Source organism: Phacochoerus africanus, chromosome 9 (assembly GCF_016906955.1).
Source record: "Phacochoerus africanus isolate WHEZ1 chromosome 9, ROS_Pafr_v1, whole genome shotgun sequence".
In the NCBI taxonomy this organism is placed as follows: Eukaryota; Metazoa; Chordata; class Mammalia; order Artiodactyla; family Suidae; genus Phacochoerus; species Phacochoerus africanus.
The window spans coordinates 7,566,983-7,586,224 of NC_062552.1; the positions used below are offsets into that span (position 1 = coordinate 7,566,983).

The window sequence follows — 19,242 nt, forward strand, 5'->3', positions numbered from 1 at the left end:
ACTCCAACATATAAATTAATGTGTAATGAAGTATATTTACTTGTGTGAATTTATATAATCATTTAACCTACAAATACTCATTTTAGCTAATTGTTGTATTTCATTTATTATTATTTTTTCTCTTATTACATGAGGGTCTCCAATTCAGTCTTGATCGGCAGGGGATATGGCAGCCACTCTGGTCTTAAAACCAACTTTACAGTATTACCTGTAATAATACAGAAAGAAAGTTTACAGTATTACCTGTAATAATACAGAAAGAAAGAAAGTTTCTTTCTTTCTTTTTGCCTTTTGTCTTTTTAAGGCCACAGTTTCTGCATATGGAGGCCCCCAGGCCAGGGGTCCAATCGGAGCTGTTGCTGCCGGCCTACACCACAGCCACAGCAACGCCAGATCCGAGCTGCGTCTGCGATCTACACCACAACTCACAGCAATGCTGGATCCTTAACCCACTGAGGAAGGCCAGGGATTGAACCCGAGACCTCATGGTTCCTAGTTGGATTCATTTCTGCTGAGCCAAGACAGGAACTCCAGAAGTTTCTTTTTAATTCCTATTTTTCATTTTATTTGCTGTACATTGTACACTTACTTATTTGATAATAATGGCTATTGGACAATATTTTATTGAAAAATGTCCTTATATATGCAATGTTTTAGATCATGATATTGTCAAGTCTTTAACATCCGATAAACATTTGTGAAAGCATTTAAGATTTAGATTATCATCATTTGCTTGATGTGGTTATCAGTTTCCAACACTCGTCCTGGTGGAAGCCACCTGCCATGTCATGAAGACACTCAAGCGCATGAGTAAAGGCGCATATGAAGAGGAACCGAGGCTTCCTTTTGTCTTTATAAAAACAGGAAATTTGGACGCTGAGATATTCATGGAGGGACGCTGATATGGGAGGGGTACAGAGCGAAAAAGCCATCCATAAGCCAAGGAGAAAGTCCTAGAACAGAGCCTTCCTCCCAGCCCTCAGGAGGAACTAACCCTGCTGACACCTTGATTTCAGATTTCCAGCCTCCAGAGCTGGTGTCCATAAATCTCTGCTGTTTAAGCCACCCAGCCTGTGGTTGCAACTGTGTTACAGAAGCCTAGCAGGAGCCAAGCTGCATTCCTCCAAATCCATACTCTGAGATCCTAACGGCCCAGGTAGCTGGGCGCGTGACTGTATTTGGAGCCAGACCTCAGAGGTGATTAAGGTTCAAGGAGGTTTTCAGGGTGGCTTCTAATCCGACATGACTGGTGGCCTCCTAAGCGGCGATTAGGACACACACATAGGAAGATCATGTGATGACACAGGGAGAAGAGAGCCATCACCAGCCCAGGAGAGGCCAGCCCTGCTGACACCTTCATCTCAGACTGCTAGCCTCCAGATCTGGGAGGAGATAAATACCCTGTTCGAGCCACCCAGTCTGTGGTCCTTTGCTGTAGCAGCCCCAGCAAACTGGTCCAGTGAACCACCTTGGACGGGGTTGGCCAGCAAGATGACTGCACCTTGGCTGACATCCAGAGCCAGAACCTGGAGCCAGAACCACAGCAGAGCTCCTGAATTCCTGACCCATAGAAAACTGTGAATTAAATAAATGTCTGTTCTTGGAGTTCCCGTCATGGCTCAGTGGTTAACGAATCTGATTAGCATCCATGAGGACGCAGGTTTGAACCCTGGCCTTGCTTAGTGGGTTAAGGATCTGGCATTGCTGTGAGCTGTGGTGCAGGTCAGACATGGCTCAGATCCCACATGGCTGTGGTGGAGAAGGTTGGCAGCTATAGCTCCGACTGGACCCTAGCCTGGAAACCTCCATATGCTGCGGGTGCAGCCCTAAAAAAAAAGGCACAGCAAAAAAATAAAAAGTAAAAAAATTAATGTCTGTTCTTGCGTTAAATCACTAAGCTTTGGGATTTTTTTCTTTTTTACACATAGCAGATAACAAATATAAGAAGTAAGTTAATCATAATTAATTTTGTTTACTTGGTAAGCTCAGGAAAATAACATATACCATTCAGAACTCAATTTGGCGAGTTCCTGTTGCAGCTCAGTGGAAATGAGTCTGAATAGTATCCAAGAGGATGCAGTTTTAATCCATGGCCTCGCTCAGTGGGTTAAGGACCCAGCATTGCCATGAGCTGTGGTGTAGGTCACAGACATAGCTCAGATCCCGTGTTGCTGTAGCTGTGGCATAGGCCAGCAGCTACTGCTCCGATTTGACCCTTAGCCTGGGAACCTCCATATGCCTCGGGTGTGGCCCTAAAAACACACACACACACACAAAAAAAAAAAAAAAAAGAAAGAAAAAGGAAGAAGGAAAAACTTCAATTTGGTATTATGAAAACCATCAGATTTTGAGGCCTATTGTTTTAAAGAAATAACAAGCTCTACTTTGTACTCCACTTTCAGTTCTAGAACAAATTCTAACCAGTACCTTCAGTTTCTGTTCAAATTAATCATGCACAAAAAAGCAGAGCCTTATATTTTTTGATTTGTCGATGTTGCTGGACATACCAGAACATTAAAATAATACACGTGGGGAGCAACAGAACTCCTTTTTGACATTCCATATTATTAGCCTAACAGGCATGGCATCCAAACCAGACTTCACTCTGTGCCTGTATATATTCTCAACTGGGCAAAGGAAATGACAGATGGGTTCCCAGAGGTGAACCTCGCAGCGTGGCCCACGGTACCTTTTGATGGCCACCAGCTCGCCCGATTCGTTACTCTTGCCCATCAGCACGCTCCCATAGGTACCATCTCCCAACTGTCTCATGGTTGTGTATCGGTTCATCTTGGAAAAATAATGCAGCCGGCGTGGTTGACTGAAATGACTTCTTAACAGAAATAGAAATGCTTCTTTATTGTGATTCGTTTTTGCCCATAGACTGCTGTTGCCAGGCTGGTGACAGGTTTGTCATCGTTCAGTCACAGGCTCTCCCTCAAGATTATGTAGCTTTGTAAGATACAGCAATCAGGACTCTGGCAAGGAAACAGTGCTTCCATTCTTATGAACGCCCTGCAATCAATCAATCAATCAATCAGTCAATCCATGGAATTTGCATTAAAGAAGCTCTTCCAAAAATTCACTGGTAAGCTACAGCACAGGGAAAATTATAAATAAATTAAATACCAACATGTTAAAGAGGTGTCAGTACATCAACTGTGCTGTGTGGGATGACTTTCATATATAATAGATGGATAATAATCACGGGTGAATCCTGGCTTCATTTACATGCTACCATGCTACTCATCCCAAGAATGTTCGATCAATACTGGCTTAGTGGTTTATATAATTCCCTTTTGACTGAATATAATCTCTGTTAGTCCAAATCAGACTTTGGAAAATCAGACTCTATACTATAGCCATTCTTTGAAGCAATTTTTGCATCATACTTAATTTGGACCACAATTCCTTATGTGAAACACCTGGGCCGGATGTGTCTGGGACCCAGGAATTCATATGTTTTAGAAAAGTAATATGGTACCTAACACCTCCCAAGCGGCATCTTCATGTACCTGCAGAAAAATATGTGAAAAGTAAAATAAATGAAGACTATATATGGCCCCACATCATTAAGGTCATGTTTTGTTGCAAATGAGTTTGCACAAAATAATTTTTAACCCTTTTTTTTTTCTTTTTGACTTTTCTAGGACCAAACCCACGGCATATGGAGGTTCCCAGGGGATAGGGGTCGAATCGGAGCTGTAGCCGCTGGCCTACGCCACAGCCACAGGAACTCAGGATCCGAGCCGTGTCTGTGACCTACACCACAGCTCACGGCAATGCCCGATCCTTAACCCACTGAGCAAGGCCAGGGATCGAACCCACAACCTCATGGTTCCTAGTCGGATTCATTAACCACTGAGCCATGACAGGAACTCCTTAACCCTTTTTCATGGAAGTATAGTTAATTTACAATGTTGTGTTACCTTCAGGGGTACAGCCAAGTGATTCATGCATGTGCTTTTTTATTATCAGCATGTTAAATGGCTTGACATTCTTTTCCTCCTTCCCTATTTAAGGAGACATGCACTTATCTCTTTTAAGGAGATGTGCTCTCTAGAGGTTTACTGATTCTTTCTGGTTAAATAACAACAATACACAGAATATATTTGTCCAAAAGGATACAATGGTCCTCAAATCAGTAAAACTGTACAATGAAAACGCAGAAGCATTAAATGACCTGTGATCAATCAGAGCATTAATGATGGGGTCAGTCTAATAGTTGCATTAGCCCGAAGCTGTTTTTTTCAGTGTGGTCCCCAACTTTTTCACAACCTGTTCTTCCCAGATTTAAGATCATTGACGCAGCTAAAGGAACCACCTGTCTCCACTCCCAAACCACGTAGAATCTACCCTGTAATGAAAGCTTCCTCACCCCACAGCCCCCTAAAGATTCCTAACTCCACTGCAAGGGGCTATAAACAACCTGGAAAGTACACAGAGTGCTCCTCCCCCTGACTGTACCCTGGGCTACATCTGGCCCATCCTGATACCCGGTAGGACACTGTGAAAAATTAAGGGCCAGAAACAGTGAAGGGAGAGAGTGGGAGGAGAGGAAGGGGGTCTGCCTGGAGTTCCATTATGAAAATTATTATTTTTTTTAACCCTACCCCAAAATTAGTAAATGTAGACATTTAAAGGGATAAGAGCATCATCTTTGTAAATTTACTGCATGTGAAACAAATTAGTTTCATGTTAACACCTAACTGGGGACAAGCACTGAGGGTCTGAGAGATAGACAGTAACGCAGGCACTTCGGGAAAAGGACAAATTGCTTGATGTAGTAATGTAGGCTCCGTGGTAATGAACCCGACTAGCATCCATAAGGACGCAGGTTCGATCCCTGGCTTCGCTCAGTGGGTTCAGGAGCCTGTATTGCCATGAGCTCTGGTGCAGGCTGCAGAGGTGGCTTGGATCCTGAGTTGCTGTAGCTGTGGTGTAGGCCGGCAGCTGTAACTCCGATTCGACCCCTAGCCTGGGAACTTCCACATGTCTCAGGCGCAGCCCTAAAAAAGAGAGAGAGAGCAAGAAGGGAGTGAAAGATGGAGGTGCCCAGGTGGAGACAGATGTTCAAAGGCGAGGTGCCAGAAGCAGTTTGGAAACTTCACTTTGCCATGTGGCTCAACAAGCTGCACCAGTGAAGTAACTGCCTCTTTCTCTTCCACTATTGAGAACTTCAGCCACCACCATCACCGGTGCTAAGAGCGCAGCCGACCATTCAGTCACGGATGCCTTTCTGCCCGGGCCTGGAAGCCCACCCATTTGGGGCGTGGCTGTTATAGAAATTTCATTCCAAGCCTGACCAACTGTCTTCCACATAAACCCTGGAAACACACAGTTGGCTTCAGGTGAAGAGGCCTGTAGCACAGCATATACTTATTTTCAGGGGAAAATAAACAAGGGACACGGCCATCTGCTTGCTGCTTTCATTCAAGGGGTAGAGTGGTGACAATTACGGCTGTAATATAGATTTTAAAAAGCTCCGATTTGTGGCTCTGAGCTAATTGGGCCCATTTAAGCCCTACCTAATCTTAAGTAAAACAAGTTTACATGCTGTGCTCCCAGACAAAATGTTAGAAAGGCCTCATATTAATTACAAAATAAACAGCTCTCCAGAGTGAGAAGCTGGCCATTTCAGCTGTCCCCTTCTCCCCATGAAAATATAAGGATAAAGGCCTAATGTCAAAAGTCATAGATATAAAGGCTGTTTGTTTTTTTTTTAAATCATTATTGCCATGTACCTACTCACTGGTAGCACACAAACAACTTTTTAAATTTTTTTTCTTTTTTTTTTTGTCTTTTGACTTTTGTCCTTTTAGGGCCGAACTCCCAGCATATGGAGGTTCCGAGGCCAGGGGTCTAATGGGAGGGGTAGCTGCTGGCCTACACCACAGCCACAGCCATGCCAGATCCGAGCTGAGTCTGCGACCTACACCACAGCTCACAGCAACACTGGACCCTTAACCCACTGAGTGAGGCCAGGGATCAAACCCGAAACCTCATGGTTCCTAGTTGGATTCGTTTCTGCTGCACCATGACGGGAACTCCTAAAAAATTTTTTTATTTAAAAAGTTAAAAATTTCTTTTTAACTTAAAAAAAAAAAAATCAGGGTAGCATAGCAAGGCCTAAATGGATTAGTCAAAAAGCAGTATCTGGAGTTCCCATCGTGGTTCAGTGGTTAATGAATCCGACTAGAAACCATGAGATTGCGGGTTCGATCCCTGGCCTTGCTCAGTGGGTTAAGGATCCGGCGTTGCTGTGAGCTGTGGTGTAGGTTGCAGATATGGCTCGGATCCCGCATTGCTGTGGTTCTGGCGTAGGCCAGTGGCTACAGCTCGGATTAGACCCCTAGCTGGGAACCTCCATATGCTGCAGGAGCAGCCCTAGAAAAGACAAAAATAAATAAATAAATAAAAAGCAGTATCTGTAACTTAAAAGATAGCCTGCCTATGGGTCCCCAGTTTGCACCCAATAATATTTCTCTACAAGTTACATCTATTCTTCTCTGTTGAGCTGTGGAAAGCTAATCCTGCAAAATAGGGATGTATTAACATGATTTCTTTTGCAAGGGGAGATTTGCATATATGCAACAGAGTGAAACGCAAGTAAGTATAATGTAACTATGATCCTCAATTAATTTAACAAAACCGTTAAGCAATTTGGAATTTTCCACAATCAAGCTACAATACTGACTTGCATATGAGTTAAACCTTATCTTCTGGCTTAAAGAAAAAGACATTTATTTGGAGGCTCAATTACACACCTACACTGAAGAAATACCCTTATCACTTCTCTCCCATTCTAGCTGCCTCATTTTTATCTAAGTGCACAATTACTGTAAACTTGAGATTTATTCTCAACAGCTTCTGTCAGCTAATAAGGGATTTAGGTAGGATTAAAGAAGATTAACAGAGAGGGCAAACAGGGTAAATTAATGTCTGCCCAATCACTGAGCAGACAGCTTGGACGTCAGCGACTTATCTTTGTAAAATCTGCTGTGATGTTATTACTCCAAGGAGAGCATTAACTTTTATTTAAAAAAAAAAAAAGTACAAATCACTAAGTTGTTTAAAAAGCAAAACAGAAAAAAGATTCCAAACTAACCAAGTTACATGTTTAAAAAATTAAAAGGTGAGCTTTAACAGTGGGGAAAAGCTTGTGTTACAAATAAATAAAAGCATGGTGCTTTGAGCTAATATTCACAAATTACTTTAAAACGCAACAAAACAAAACCAAAAAAACACCCCAACGAAGAAAGCAAACACCCTTGCCCAAGGCCAGAAAGTGGCCGCCCCTTCCCGGTCACACGGCGGCAGAGGAAGGCGGAAAGGCTGCAGGGTGACTTCGACTCAAGAGTTTGTTTTCCCGATTAAAATAACTACGATAACTTTGACTCTAAGAATTCCGTTATCATTAGAACAAATGCCTGCTCATTTTAAGAGATTATCTAAACACAATTACATAGATTTCCTTCTTTTTAGAAATTAGATTACAAACCTTTAAAAACAAGTTTTATCCGCCCTCCCGCCCCGAGCCCCCCCGACTCCAACCCTGTCCTTCAATCAGCCATGTCTCTCTGTCTGTTTTTGCAGTAAAGAAACGGTTTTCGTTACCAGACGCTCTGATCGTTTTCTGCAAACCAGGGCCCTTAAAAGACTCCTGTGGCCGGTGCCCGCCGGCTTGCGGGACGGGGTCGTCCCCGGGGCCCGGGGTGTGCGGCCGCTGCAGGCAGGTGATCCCCTGTGCCGCCGCGGCTAGCTCGGCCGGGACACTGGGGGCGCCGACTAGGTCCACCCCGTGCTTGGATTCCGCTTTTACCTGGGAGTCGTTTGGGTTGCACCAATGAGGACTGAACTCGGACCCAGTTTCTGTTTCTTCTCTCTGCTTTTAAATTTTATAACAGTTCTGAACTCAGTTTCTCCGCTTTTCCGAGCGAGAAGGGATCCCGCTCCTCCTTCCTAAAAGTAGTGTCCCCTCCAGCCCAAGCACTAAAGGGAGAGGAGGAGGGCGAGTAGGGATTTGGGGGACCCTAGGGGAAAGGTTTGGGGGTGCAGGTCCCTCAGTTTGATGGACGTCCGCCTTCATCCTCCAACCCAGGACTGGAGCCCGCCGTGTAGGAGCGCAGGAAAGTGGTCAAGGGGGCTCCTGGGAGTGAACCGACCGCAGTATGTGTAGGCTGACCCGCCTCCCGCCCGCTCTGCCCCTTCCCGAATCCTTCTCCCTCCAATCCCTCCTCCTACCAGTGTCCAGGCCCCTTCTCTCGGGGGAGATTGGCCCTGGTAGGACAGGGCGCCGATGGGACATGCCGAGCCGCCTGGCAGGACAGGCTCGGGCTGGGTCAGACGGAGGGTGGCAGCCCCGCTGCCCGCTAGGGATTACTTCCCAGAGCCCGCCGCTTACCTCGTTAGCTCCCTTGTGAAGCTCTGGCGTCTTGTGTGTTTCATCTCCTAGGAAACCGCGGGGATGCGCCCGCTCCTGCGCAGCCAGCCGGCTTACACCCCGCCCACTGGGGCGTGGCCTGGCCGGGAAGGCCCCGCCCACCCGCACACGCCCCGCCTCATGAGGAGTGGGGCTTCCGGGAACACTTGGGCGTCAGTAGAGCAAGTGCTCTCTGCCATTTAATTTGGGGTTTGGAAGAGTTCTGATTACCTTTTCAGTTTTTTATAGTAAGTTGGTTTGTTGGCCCTTTATTTTGTTTTGTTTTGTTCTGATTCATTCTACAAAGTCTTGATTCATTCATTGAATCTGGTTCCCAGACTTGTGAAAGGCAACAGAAACATTCCTAGCTCAATACATTTTTCACCCTGCTGTCTTCTTTACTTTTTCCTCAACTACCAGCTCTGATCCAGCTGGCATCAAAGGATGTGTTTAGTGTCTTTAGTTAGTTAGATATGTTTGGTTAGTCCCTGTCCTTAAGATCTCAATTAAATTATTTTCTAAAGAAATGTAACAACTATATAAGACCATGGTCAAATTTTAATCCTAAACTCAAAACAAGGTTCACATGATCATAATTTTAACAACTATCCTCCTTGCTTTATTTTTCTTCATAGTACATATCACCTTGTAATATACTATATCGTCTCATTTTGTTATTGTGTGTCCACTCCATCCCCACTAAAGCATCATCTTCACAGGGCAGGAATTCATGTGATTTGTTCATTGTTTTTAAAACAGTAGAAGTGTGCCTAGCACATAGTAGGTGTCCAGTAAAAATTTTGTTGAATGAATGAATGATAAAGATTCTGCCCTCCAGCAGCTCATGTTCTGTAATGGGAATTTGTGTTTTTCTAGAGGGATGTACAGTCCAATAGAGGCCATGACTTTTAGGTTTGATTCACTTTCGATTTTATAGAGATATTCCTAACAAATTGCTTCTTGAATGTGCTTTTCTGAGCAACTTCTTTGCATTAAAACCATTTAAATTTTTATTTTAAAAATATAGTTTCACTTTTTCAAAAACCAATCAAAGGATAAAAATGGAAGACACAGGTAAGTTTCAAAAGAGAAAACAAATATTATCTTCCTCTGTTTACTGTTTCATATTTTGCCGTATTTTTGTATTTTTCCACTTAAATTTTTTTTTTTCTTCTTAGGCCCACACACACAGCATATGGAATTCCCCAGGCTAGGGGTCAAATCAGAGCTGTAGCTGCCGGCCTAGGCCACAGCCATAGCAATGCCAGATTCGAGCTGTGTCTGCCACCTACACCACAGGTTGTGGCAACGCCAGGTCCTCAACCCACTGAGCAAGCCCAGGGATAGAACCTGTATCCTATCGGATACTAGTTGGGGTCATTACTGCTGAGCCACAATGGGAACTCCTCCACTTTATTTTTAAAACAATTTTTTTTTCTCTGTCATGAAATAAAGTTCATTGATAAGATAATTTACACACATAATTTCATACAATTCAATATGATGTCTTATACATAATGTAAAAGGAATAAAAAAAATCAACATAGAAAGTCCTCGTTGCTATACAAGAAGACATAGTAAAGTGGTTGGATGCAAGCTTCTTGTTACAATGAATAATTTTCAGATTTATAAGCAAGGAAAACATTCAACCGAATATTTTCCATATTCTGTCTCTATATTTGACCTCTTGAAATAAGGGCTAAATTAGTACATTTGATTTATAGCGCAGAATATATTTTATCTTAGTGAATGTTCTATGGTTGGATGGAATGTTCTATAAATGAGAGGCAACTTTGTTTACAGTGTTGTTCAGGTCTTCTGTTTTCTTACTGATTTTTTGGCTACTTGTTCTGTGGATTACTGAGAAAGTAGTGTTAAAATCTCAGATTATTTATTTATTTATTTATTTATTGTCTTTTTGCCATTTCTTGGGCGGCTCCCACGGCATATGGAGGTTCCCAGGCTAGGGGTCTAATCGGAGCTGTAGCTGCCAGCCTACACCAGAGCCACAGCAACGCGGGATCCGAGCCCCATCTGCAACCTACACCACAGCTCACAGCAACGCCAGATCCTTAACCCACTGAGCAAGGACAGGGATCGAACCCAAACCTCATGGTTCCTAGTTGGATTCGTTAACCATTGCGCCACGACGGCAACTCCCAGATTATTTATTGGCCACGCCCATGATATGCAGACGTTTCTGGGCCAGGGATCAAACCCATGCCACAGCAGCCACCCAAGCCACAGCAGTGGCAATGGTGGATCCTTAACCCACTGCACCATCAGGGAACTCCTTCCTTTTAGTTCTGTTAGTTTTCATGTATTCTGAAGGTCTGTGGTTAGATGCATAAACATTTAAGATTGTTGAATTGACCTCCTGATGAATTGACTTCTTTGTCCCTAAAAGTTTGCCCCTTTTGATAAATCAAAAATTTTACTGTAAAATGAAAACTGGTATCACTGAAGAAGCCAGTTCCACAAACCACCAGTTTCCATTCTAAAACCACTTCGTATCATCATATAAAGAGATATTTCACTAAAGCAAGAATATGTGTAGATGCGGGGGTTTTGGCCATGGTTTGGAACATGCAGCTTTTCCCAGGAAAAGGATGTTAGTGCCATTCAGTGCCACACAAAGCATCTTGGCCAAGTGCCATCATGGTACGGGGACCCTCTGCACCTGCCTCAGGGAGGACCCAGAAATTGCAGACAGAAGCCAAGGAAGGCTTATGTCTAGGCGGTCAAAAGACATTGAACCCCCAACACTCAGTTGGAACTTCAGGCACAAAACATCCGTATGGATGACTCTGAGCCTCTCGAAATGCTGCGGTACAGGGCTGGGAACCTGAGATCTGGCCTGTCTGTCAAGAAGCAGCTGCTGCACTATGTTATGTTTAAACAGACTGTTCAGCTCACTTCATACGTTTCGTAAATAAGTCTAGCGTCTGTCCCGCTTCAGAGGAAGTCATAAATTATATCGCCTCAGGTGTGTTTGCTTCTGTCAAATGCATTTGTGCAACTGATCTTTATCAATATGTTTCTAGGTCCAGCAACTTTGTTTATATGTTTTATTCACTGACTTAGAAGATTCTTTGTAATATGATATATCAGCAGGTTCTTGCCCAAAATGAAGTCCAAGAGCTCTGAAATAAAATTTTTAATATACTAGAGGGATAGCATAAAGACAGGGGACTATTGAAATTCCAATTTTCATTCCCAGCTTTTTTCTTTTTTTTTTTTTTTTTGGCTGTTTTAAGGCCGAACCCACAGCCCATGGAGGTTCCCAGACTAGGGGTTGAATCAGAGCTACAGCTGCTGGCCTACACCACAGCCATAGCAATGGGGGATCTGAGCCATGTCTGCAACCTACACCACAGCTCACGGCAACACCGGATCCTTAACCCACTGAGTGAGGCCAGGGACCAAACCCACATCCTCATGGATCCTAGTCCCGTTTGTTAACCGTTGAGCCACAAAGAGGACTCCATTCTCACCTTTTTACATTTCTTAAAATGCATACTTCTTTATTTGGGTCACAGTGGGACATTTGAAGGAGGTTATGTTTAAAAGCTTAGGAAATCATTGGAGAGTTTTTGTTTGGTTGGGTTTTTAGTTTAAATTTTTTTTTTCTCTTTGGTTGTACCCATACATAGCATGTGGAAATTCCCAGGCCAGGGATCAAATCCATGCCACAGTAGCGACCCAAGCCACTGTAGTGACAATGCTGGATCCTTAACCTGCTGAGCCACCAGGGAACTCCTCAATGGAGCTTTTTAAGTCACAGGAAATAAGCATAAGCATCACATTTTAAAGATACCATGGAAGTCTTTGGTAAGTATAATTTTAACTGGCTTCCTGCAGAGACTTTAGAGACATTTACTGAGCTATGTTTTTATTTAAATGTGAAGTTATAAAAATCAGTCCAAATCACTAGATTGATATTTTACAACCATTCATGCTCATTTTTTCTTTACTTGTGTACAGTCTGGCAAAGGAATTGGGTAAATTGGGACAAGTGAAATGCTTGGGTGAATCGGGACAAGCAAAATGCTTTTTCCTGAGGGTAAACGCTCACCTTTTCAAAGCAAAAACATTTAGTGCAAACACTAAATGGCAAAGGAGGAGGAAGCTTATTCACACTTCAAACTCAGATAAAGTTGAACAATGGGATGTTTCCATGGGACCCCAGAGAGTTGGCTGGGGTGGGGCTGAAGAAAAGAGGCTTGGCCGAAAATCTGTAAAAGAGGCAGACTCCACTTCTTATCCTCTAGCACATCCAGCCAGGTGACGCCCCCTTGCTAGCGCAGCAGAAGGCCGGATGGGGCAGCTGCTGAACATAGGAAGGTTAAGAGAGCAATTTTTTTTTTTTTTGTCTTTTTGCTATTTCTTTGGGCTGCTCCCGCGGCATATGGAGGTTCCCAGGCTAGGGGTCTAATCGGAGCTGCAGCCACCGGCCTATGCCAGAGCCACAGCAACGCGGGATCCGAGCCCCATCTGCAACCTACACCACAGCTCACAGCAACGCCGGATCTTTAACCCACTGAGAAAGGGCAGGGATCGAACCCGAAACCTCATGTTTCCCAGTCGGATTCGTTAACCACTGCGCCACGATGGGAACTCCCAAGAGAGCAATTTTGAATGGTGAGACCTGAGGGCCCTTTCTCTGCTTGGCTCCCAGAAAGATGGCATCTGGCTGTGCCATTGGTAATAGATGAAGGCAGTACCTTCTTGGAAAGCAGACTGGCATAAGAAGAAGTTCTGCAGGCCCTGAGGATTGAGGTCCCCTGACTGACCAGCTCCATCCAAATAAAGACTTGAGATGGTGAAGGGAATTCTGTTGCTCAGAGGAAACAAAACACTATAGGGGGAGTTCCCGACGTGGTGCATCGGAAATGAATCCGACTAGGAACATGAGGTTGCAGGTTCCATCCCTGGCCTTGCTCAGTGGGTTAAGAATCCAGCATTGCTGTGAGCTGTGGTGTAGGTCACAGATTTGGCTTGGATCCCACGTTGCTGTGACTCTGGCTAGACCGGCAGCAACAGCTCCCGTTTGACCCCTAGTTTGGGAACCTCCATATGCTGCAAGTGTGGCCCTAAAACAAAAAAAAAACCAAAAACCCCACTATAGGGAACATGTTTACAAAGGTAATACAAACCTGAACTATAACTAATACCCTCCAAGACAAGAACAGACTTATGGTTGCCAAGGGAAAGGGGGAGGGAGTGGGATGGACTGGGAATCTGGGGTTAATAGATGCAAATTATTGCATTTAGGATGGATACGCAATGAGATCCCGCTGTAGAGCACTGGGAACTGTATCTAGTCACTTGTGATGGAGCGTGATGGAGGATAATGGGAAAAAAAGAATGTATACATGTATGTGTGACTGGGTCACCTGGCTGTACAGTAGAAAATTGACAGAACACTGTAAACCAACTCTAATGGAAAAAACAAAACTCATTTAAAACATATTCTCCAAGACATAAAAAGAAACTATTGTATCCATGAATGAAATAGGAAGAGGATCCTATGAAAGAAAAGAAAGTAATACCGTCAGGAAGTAATAACTCAGAAAATAAAGTGAAGAGAGCAGAGATCTAGGATAAAAGAATAGAGTAGTGGAACAGAAATTTAAAGAAGTCTCCTGGAAACTGGAACAAAACAGCATCTCGTTTTTAAAAAAATAAAACATGGAGGTCCCTGGTAGCTTAGCAGTTAAGAACTCGGCATTGTCACTGCTGTGGCTCAGATTATTGCAGTGGCATAAGTTCGATCCCTGCCCGTGAGCTTCTGCGTGCTACGGGTATGGCCAAAAATAAGTAAGGAAACAAACAAAAAATAAACAAGAGAGAACAGATTAGAAAATAAGAGGATCCCGTCTTTCCTCCAATTAATGAATGTGCAGAGGAAAGGAAAGAAGAAATGGAATCAAAAATCAAAAAATGAATGCAGGGAGTTCCCATCATGGCACAGCAGAAATGAATCTGACTAGGAATCACGAGGTTTTAGGTTCAATCCCTGGCTTCGCTCAGTGGGTTAAGGATCCGGCATTGCCATGAGCTGTGGTGTAGGTTGCAGATGCGGCTCAGATCTGGTGTTGCTGTGGCTGTGGTGTAGGCCGGCAGATGCAGCTCTGATTGGACCCCTAGCCTGGGAACCTCCACATGCCTCAGGTGTGGCCCTAAAAAGCAAAAAAAAAAAAAAAAAAAAAAAAAAAGAAAAGAAAAAGAAAAAGAAAAGAAAAGAAAGAAAGAAAACACACACAAAAAAACGAATACAAGAATTGGGAATTCCCACTGTGGCTCAGTGGGCTAAGAACCAACGAGTTTCCATGAGGATGTGGGTTCCCTCCTAGCCTTGCTCAGTGAGTTAAGGACCCAGCATTGCCACAAGCAGCTCAGATCCAGCGTTGCTGTAGCTGTGATGTAGGCCCAACAGCTGCAGCTCTGATTCAACCCCTCACCTGGGAACTTCAAGACACTTTTTTCCAGATTCAAAGAGCTCAACAAATGCCAGTAAAAATATAGAGGGGAAAACCCACATAAAGACATATCAGTGGGAGATTTTTAAAAACTACTGATAAAGACAAGATTCTAAAAGCTTCCATGAAGAATGGTCACACACATACGATGAGGAATCACAGTGGTAGCTGATGCTGGAAGCGGCGGAAATATCCAAGCAAATGAAAAAACTGTTGAGAAATGAAGAGATGAGAAATTCAATAGTTCCCCATGTCCCCACCTCAACCAACACAATTCCAGATTTCTAACTTGGGAGCAATCTGAATTATACTCACAGTTTCTTCCATTCTTCACCATCACTTTGTAGATTTGCTGAAGCTCAAGTGCTAAATGTGGGCAGAGGAATAGCACTGAATTTGATCTGTGGGTATCACTCTTGCTGGGCCATTTTAGAAGAAAGATGTAGCATGAAAATGTCCAGGGTCTCTATGTGTTTCTCGGCTCTTGGCATTACCACGTTGAGGTGGGACATGAGTGACCCACGATGCATGATCTTCGTTAATACCCCTTCCATAAACCTAAAGAGTTTTTAAAGTTTTCTTTAAGTGTCTTGGAGTAACCCCCAAAGGGTATCCATCTTCAAGAAAACAGCAATTTCTCATCAAAACACTTTTCAGTAGGATTAAAGCCCTGCTTTTTGCCCATTTGCCTCCCTCCAAAGATATTTCACTTCTAGAGAAATACTCATGGAGCGTCTATTATTTCACTTGGGAAAGGCAAAGAATGGACTTTCTAAAAATTTGAAGCAAATTTTACATACATTGAAATGTCAGCTCTTAAGTGCACAATTAATTGAGTGTTGATAAATGGGGACACCAGTGTTACTACCACCGGGATCAAGATATAGGACATTTTCCCATCACCCCAGAAACCTCTCTTGTATTCCCGACAGCCAGTCCCTACTCCTTTTCCCCATGGACAAACTTCATCTGATTTCTATTATTATATATCAGTTTTGCCTGAATCTTTAAAAAAATTTTTTTTAATTTTATTGGAATATAGTTGACTCACATAGCTGTGTTAAAGCTTTGCTAGTTCTTGAACTTCACACAACTGGAATCATAGAGGATTTACACTTTTGTGCCTGCTGCATTTGCTCGGCATAATGTTTTGAAATTCATCTGTAGGGTTGTGTTTATCTGTAGTTCATTTATGAAATCGCAGAGCAGTTCATTGTATGAATTTATCATAAATTTTTAACTCATCTTCCTGTTGACCAACTTTGGTCAACATAGATAAAATTTCTGTGATAGTTGCTGTTCGACTCTTTGTAGTGAAAATATGTTTTCATGTCTTTGGGGATAAATACCCAGGAGTAAAATTGCTGGATCATAAGGGAGGTGTACGTTACACTTTAAAAGGAACTGCCAAATAATTTTCCAAAGTAGTTGTATTATTTAACTGTTCTACTAGCAACAGATGAAAATTCAGGTTTGCTCCATATCCTTGCTAACATTTGGCACTGTCAATTAAAAAAAAAATTAGCCGTTCTACTGATGGCAGACTTCCTCATTTAGTTTTAATTTACATTTCCCTGATGACTAATAAGTTTGAGGCTCTTTTCATGTACATGTTAGCCATTCATATGTTTTCTTTTGTGAAGTACTATTCAAGTTTTTTTTGGCAATTGTTGGGCTGTTTGTCTTCTCTTTACTGATTAGCTTGAATTCTTTACATATTCTGCATACAAGTTCTGTGTGAGATATATGTTTTGCAAATACTTTCTCTCTGTGCCTTGCCTTTTCATTTTCTCAGTGATGTCATTTGATAAGCAGAAATTTTAGATTTTGATGATATTTTACTTCTCAGTTTTTATCTTTAACAGTAGTGCTTTTCGTCTTCTAAGAAATCTTTGCCTATCACAAGGTCACAGAGATATTCTGCTATATCTTCTTCTGGAAGCTTTATAATTTTAGCTTTTATGTGTAGGTCTATTATCCATCACCAATTAGTTTTTGTGTGTAGATATAGGAGTGAGTTTCATGTTTCCCCCAGGTGGATATATAATGAATTACATTAACTTAAAAATATGTTAATATAAATATTTATTAGCACAATTATAATTATTGGTCTTAATATTTAGTGTCTATTATTAACATATGCTAGTCTATTAATATAACAGATTGTAGACAACTAATATTTAACAAACAACATTCTAGGCTCTCATCTAGGTAATTGGATATTTTTTACGAATTTGAAAGTTTATTTTGTCTTATTTTGATCAACTATATTTCAATTAAAACATAGTTAAAAATATACATATGTATTCATATATATATATATTCTTTTTCAGATTCTTTTCCATTGTAGGTTATTATAATGTACTGAAAATACACCCCAGCCACAGCAACGCCTGATCCAAGCCACATCTGCCACATACACTGCAGCTTGTGGCAATGCCAGGTCCTTAACCTATTGACAAGGCTGGGGATTAAACCAGAATCCTCATAGGCTAGTTGGGTTCGTTTCCTCTGCGCCATAACGGAAACTCTGATTTATTTTTGATAAACATTTCTTCTGGGTGTAGAATTCTGGGCTCACATGATTTGTTTTGTTTCATCTTTCTTTCAGAAATTTGAAGGTGTGGTTCTGTCCCCCATTATTTCTGATGAGAAGTCAGAACTTAGGCCTATCATTTTCCCTCCTTTGTCTGAAGATTTTAAAATTTTCTCTTTATTTTTGATCTTTCAGGTGTTTGATCATGATAAGCCTAGATATGATTTTCTTCCTATAACTTGTTTTTGAGATTTCCATATCTGTTGATGTTTTTCTATTAGTTTGAAGAGTTCTGGGTTTTGTCTTGAGTAGTCAATTATATTACTAATTAATCACCTGGAACTTGTGGGTGGTTGGTATTACATTTTTGAAGATGAGTTTGTATGAACTTTGCCATTAGTTTTAGGGTAAATTCTTTGAAGGAAGGATATAACCTTTATTCCCTATGGCCCTCCCAGGGTTTTGATGGAAAGCCTATGGTATTTGCCAGGCCCTTCCAACTTGGTGAGACTAAACTCCAGGTTCTGTCTCCATTGCATCCAGCTCTGATTCTGCACCTTTTCCAGTTGTCTTCTTGGAGTCTTGTCTACACAAGAAAGATCAGGGGTCAACCAAGAATTTAAAGTGAGTTTGTACCCAGATTTTGAAACTTCGTCTCTGTGGCTCCTCTCTTCCAAGACCCCCCCCCCCCTCAATTTCCAGCTGCTCTGGCAGCCCACGACTCCACCCCCTAACAAACCAGAAACACTGCAGGCTTCTGCTCCAGGCCACTCTGAAGGGTTCTGCTCCCTGTGGTGTGGACCGGCACATGCCCTAGGAGAGAAGCCATATAAACATGGGCTATAGCCGTCGTGGTTTTCTTCCCTCATGAGTCCAATCCCTTCCAGTTTCTACTTGACTTTGGTGATTTTTCCAAGGCCTTCAACTAGTTAACTTTATATTTCTCCAGAGTTTATAACTGTTTCCTGAGGGAGCGTTGGTTCAAAACAAGCCACTCCACCATTTTCAGAACTAGAAATTCAACAATTTACTTTGGAGTGTTGACACTTCAAATATCCCAGCTCCATATTATATGCTACAACCTTAAACATGCCTATTTGTATTTTGATGGATTGGCATGTAGACATGTAACACTACAATGGCAAAATATGTATTCTGAGCCTCAACATGGCATCAAGATTTGCAGCGGTTTAATGTAATCATTGCTTTGGGGGCTTCCCTCCTATGCACCCTCATCCTTGTGGTTTTCATATATTGTTTCATCCTCAAATAATCAGTTTTTCAGTGGTTATGCCTTAATTGATGTTCCTTCTAGTCCTTCTTACAGGATGGAGTGTTGAAAAGTGTGTATATTTTTAAACTACCAGCATAGTCCTTATCAAAGATTAGCAATATATCCTTCAGGACACGATCCTATCAAGACAGTGGCTGACCTGGCAGCTTCATGGTTCTTTGAGACTGCATTTCACATTTGAGATTTTCATTTCCTAGGAAGATAAGGATTCTTGAAGAAGATGCCATTAGAACTTCCAACTGATAATACTTTGTAAGCCTAAAGTCAACTGAGACTCTCTGAACTTCTTAGCACTGAAGATCAGCAATAAACAGTTGAGAAATAGACAAGAAAATTGTAGCACTTGTATGTGTCCTATTTTCTAAAAGAAAAAACATGTGTTCTATTAAAAATATCTGGGAGTTCCCTTCGTGGCACAGTGGCAACGAACCTGACTAGGATCCGTGAGGATTCGGGTTCGATCCCTGGCTTCGCTCAGTGGCTTAAGGATCTCATGTTGCCGTGAACT

At 42.3% G+C, this 19,242-nt stretch overlaps 2 protein-coding genes across 5 annotated transcripts in view; one reads left to right on the forward strand and one right to left on the reverse strand.

Annotated features, from left to right (window-relative positions):
• The window catches only part of MAK (male germ cell associated kinase), a 55,739-nt gene extending 47,255 nt beyond the window's left edge, over positions 1–8,484 (reverse strand). For 3 of the 4 annotated variants that reach the window (XM_047797679.1, XM_047797676.1, XM_047797678.1), the window contains exons 1-2: positions 8,405–8,484; positions 2,690–3,015 (exon numbers count right to left, since the gene is read on the reverse strand). In XM_047797679.1, coding sequence (XP_047653635.1) covers positions 2,690–2,790 — 101 coding nt within the window. In that variant the 5' untranslated portion in view covers positions 2,791–3,015; positions 8,405–8,484. The other variant, XM_047797677.1, reaches the window with a different exon arrangement.
• LOC125136843 (transmembrane protein 14C) overlaps positions 1–19,242 on the forward strand; it is a 95,593-nt gene that overhangs the window by 66,472 nt on the left and 9,879 nt on the right. The window lies entirely within an intron of this gene.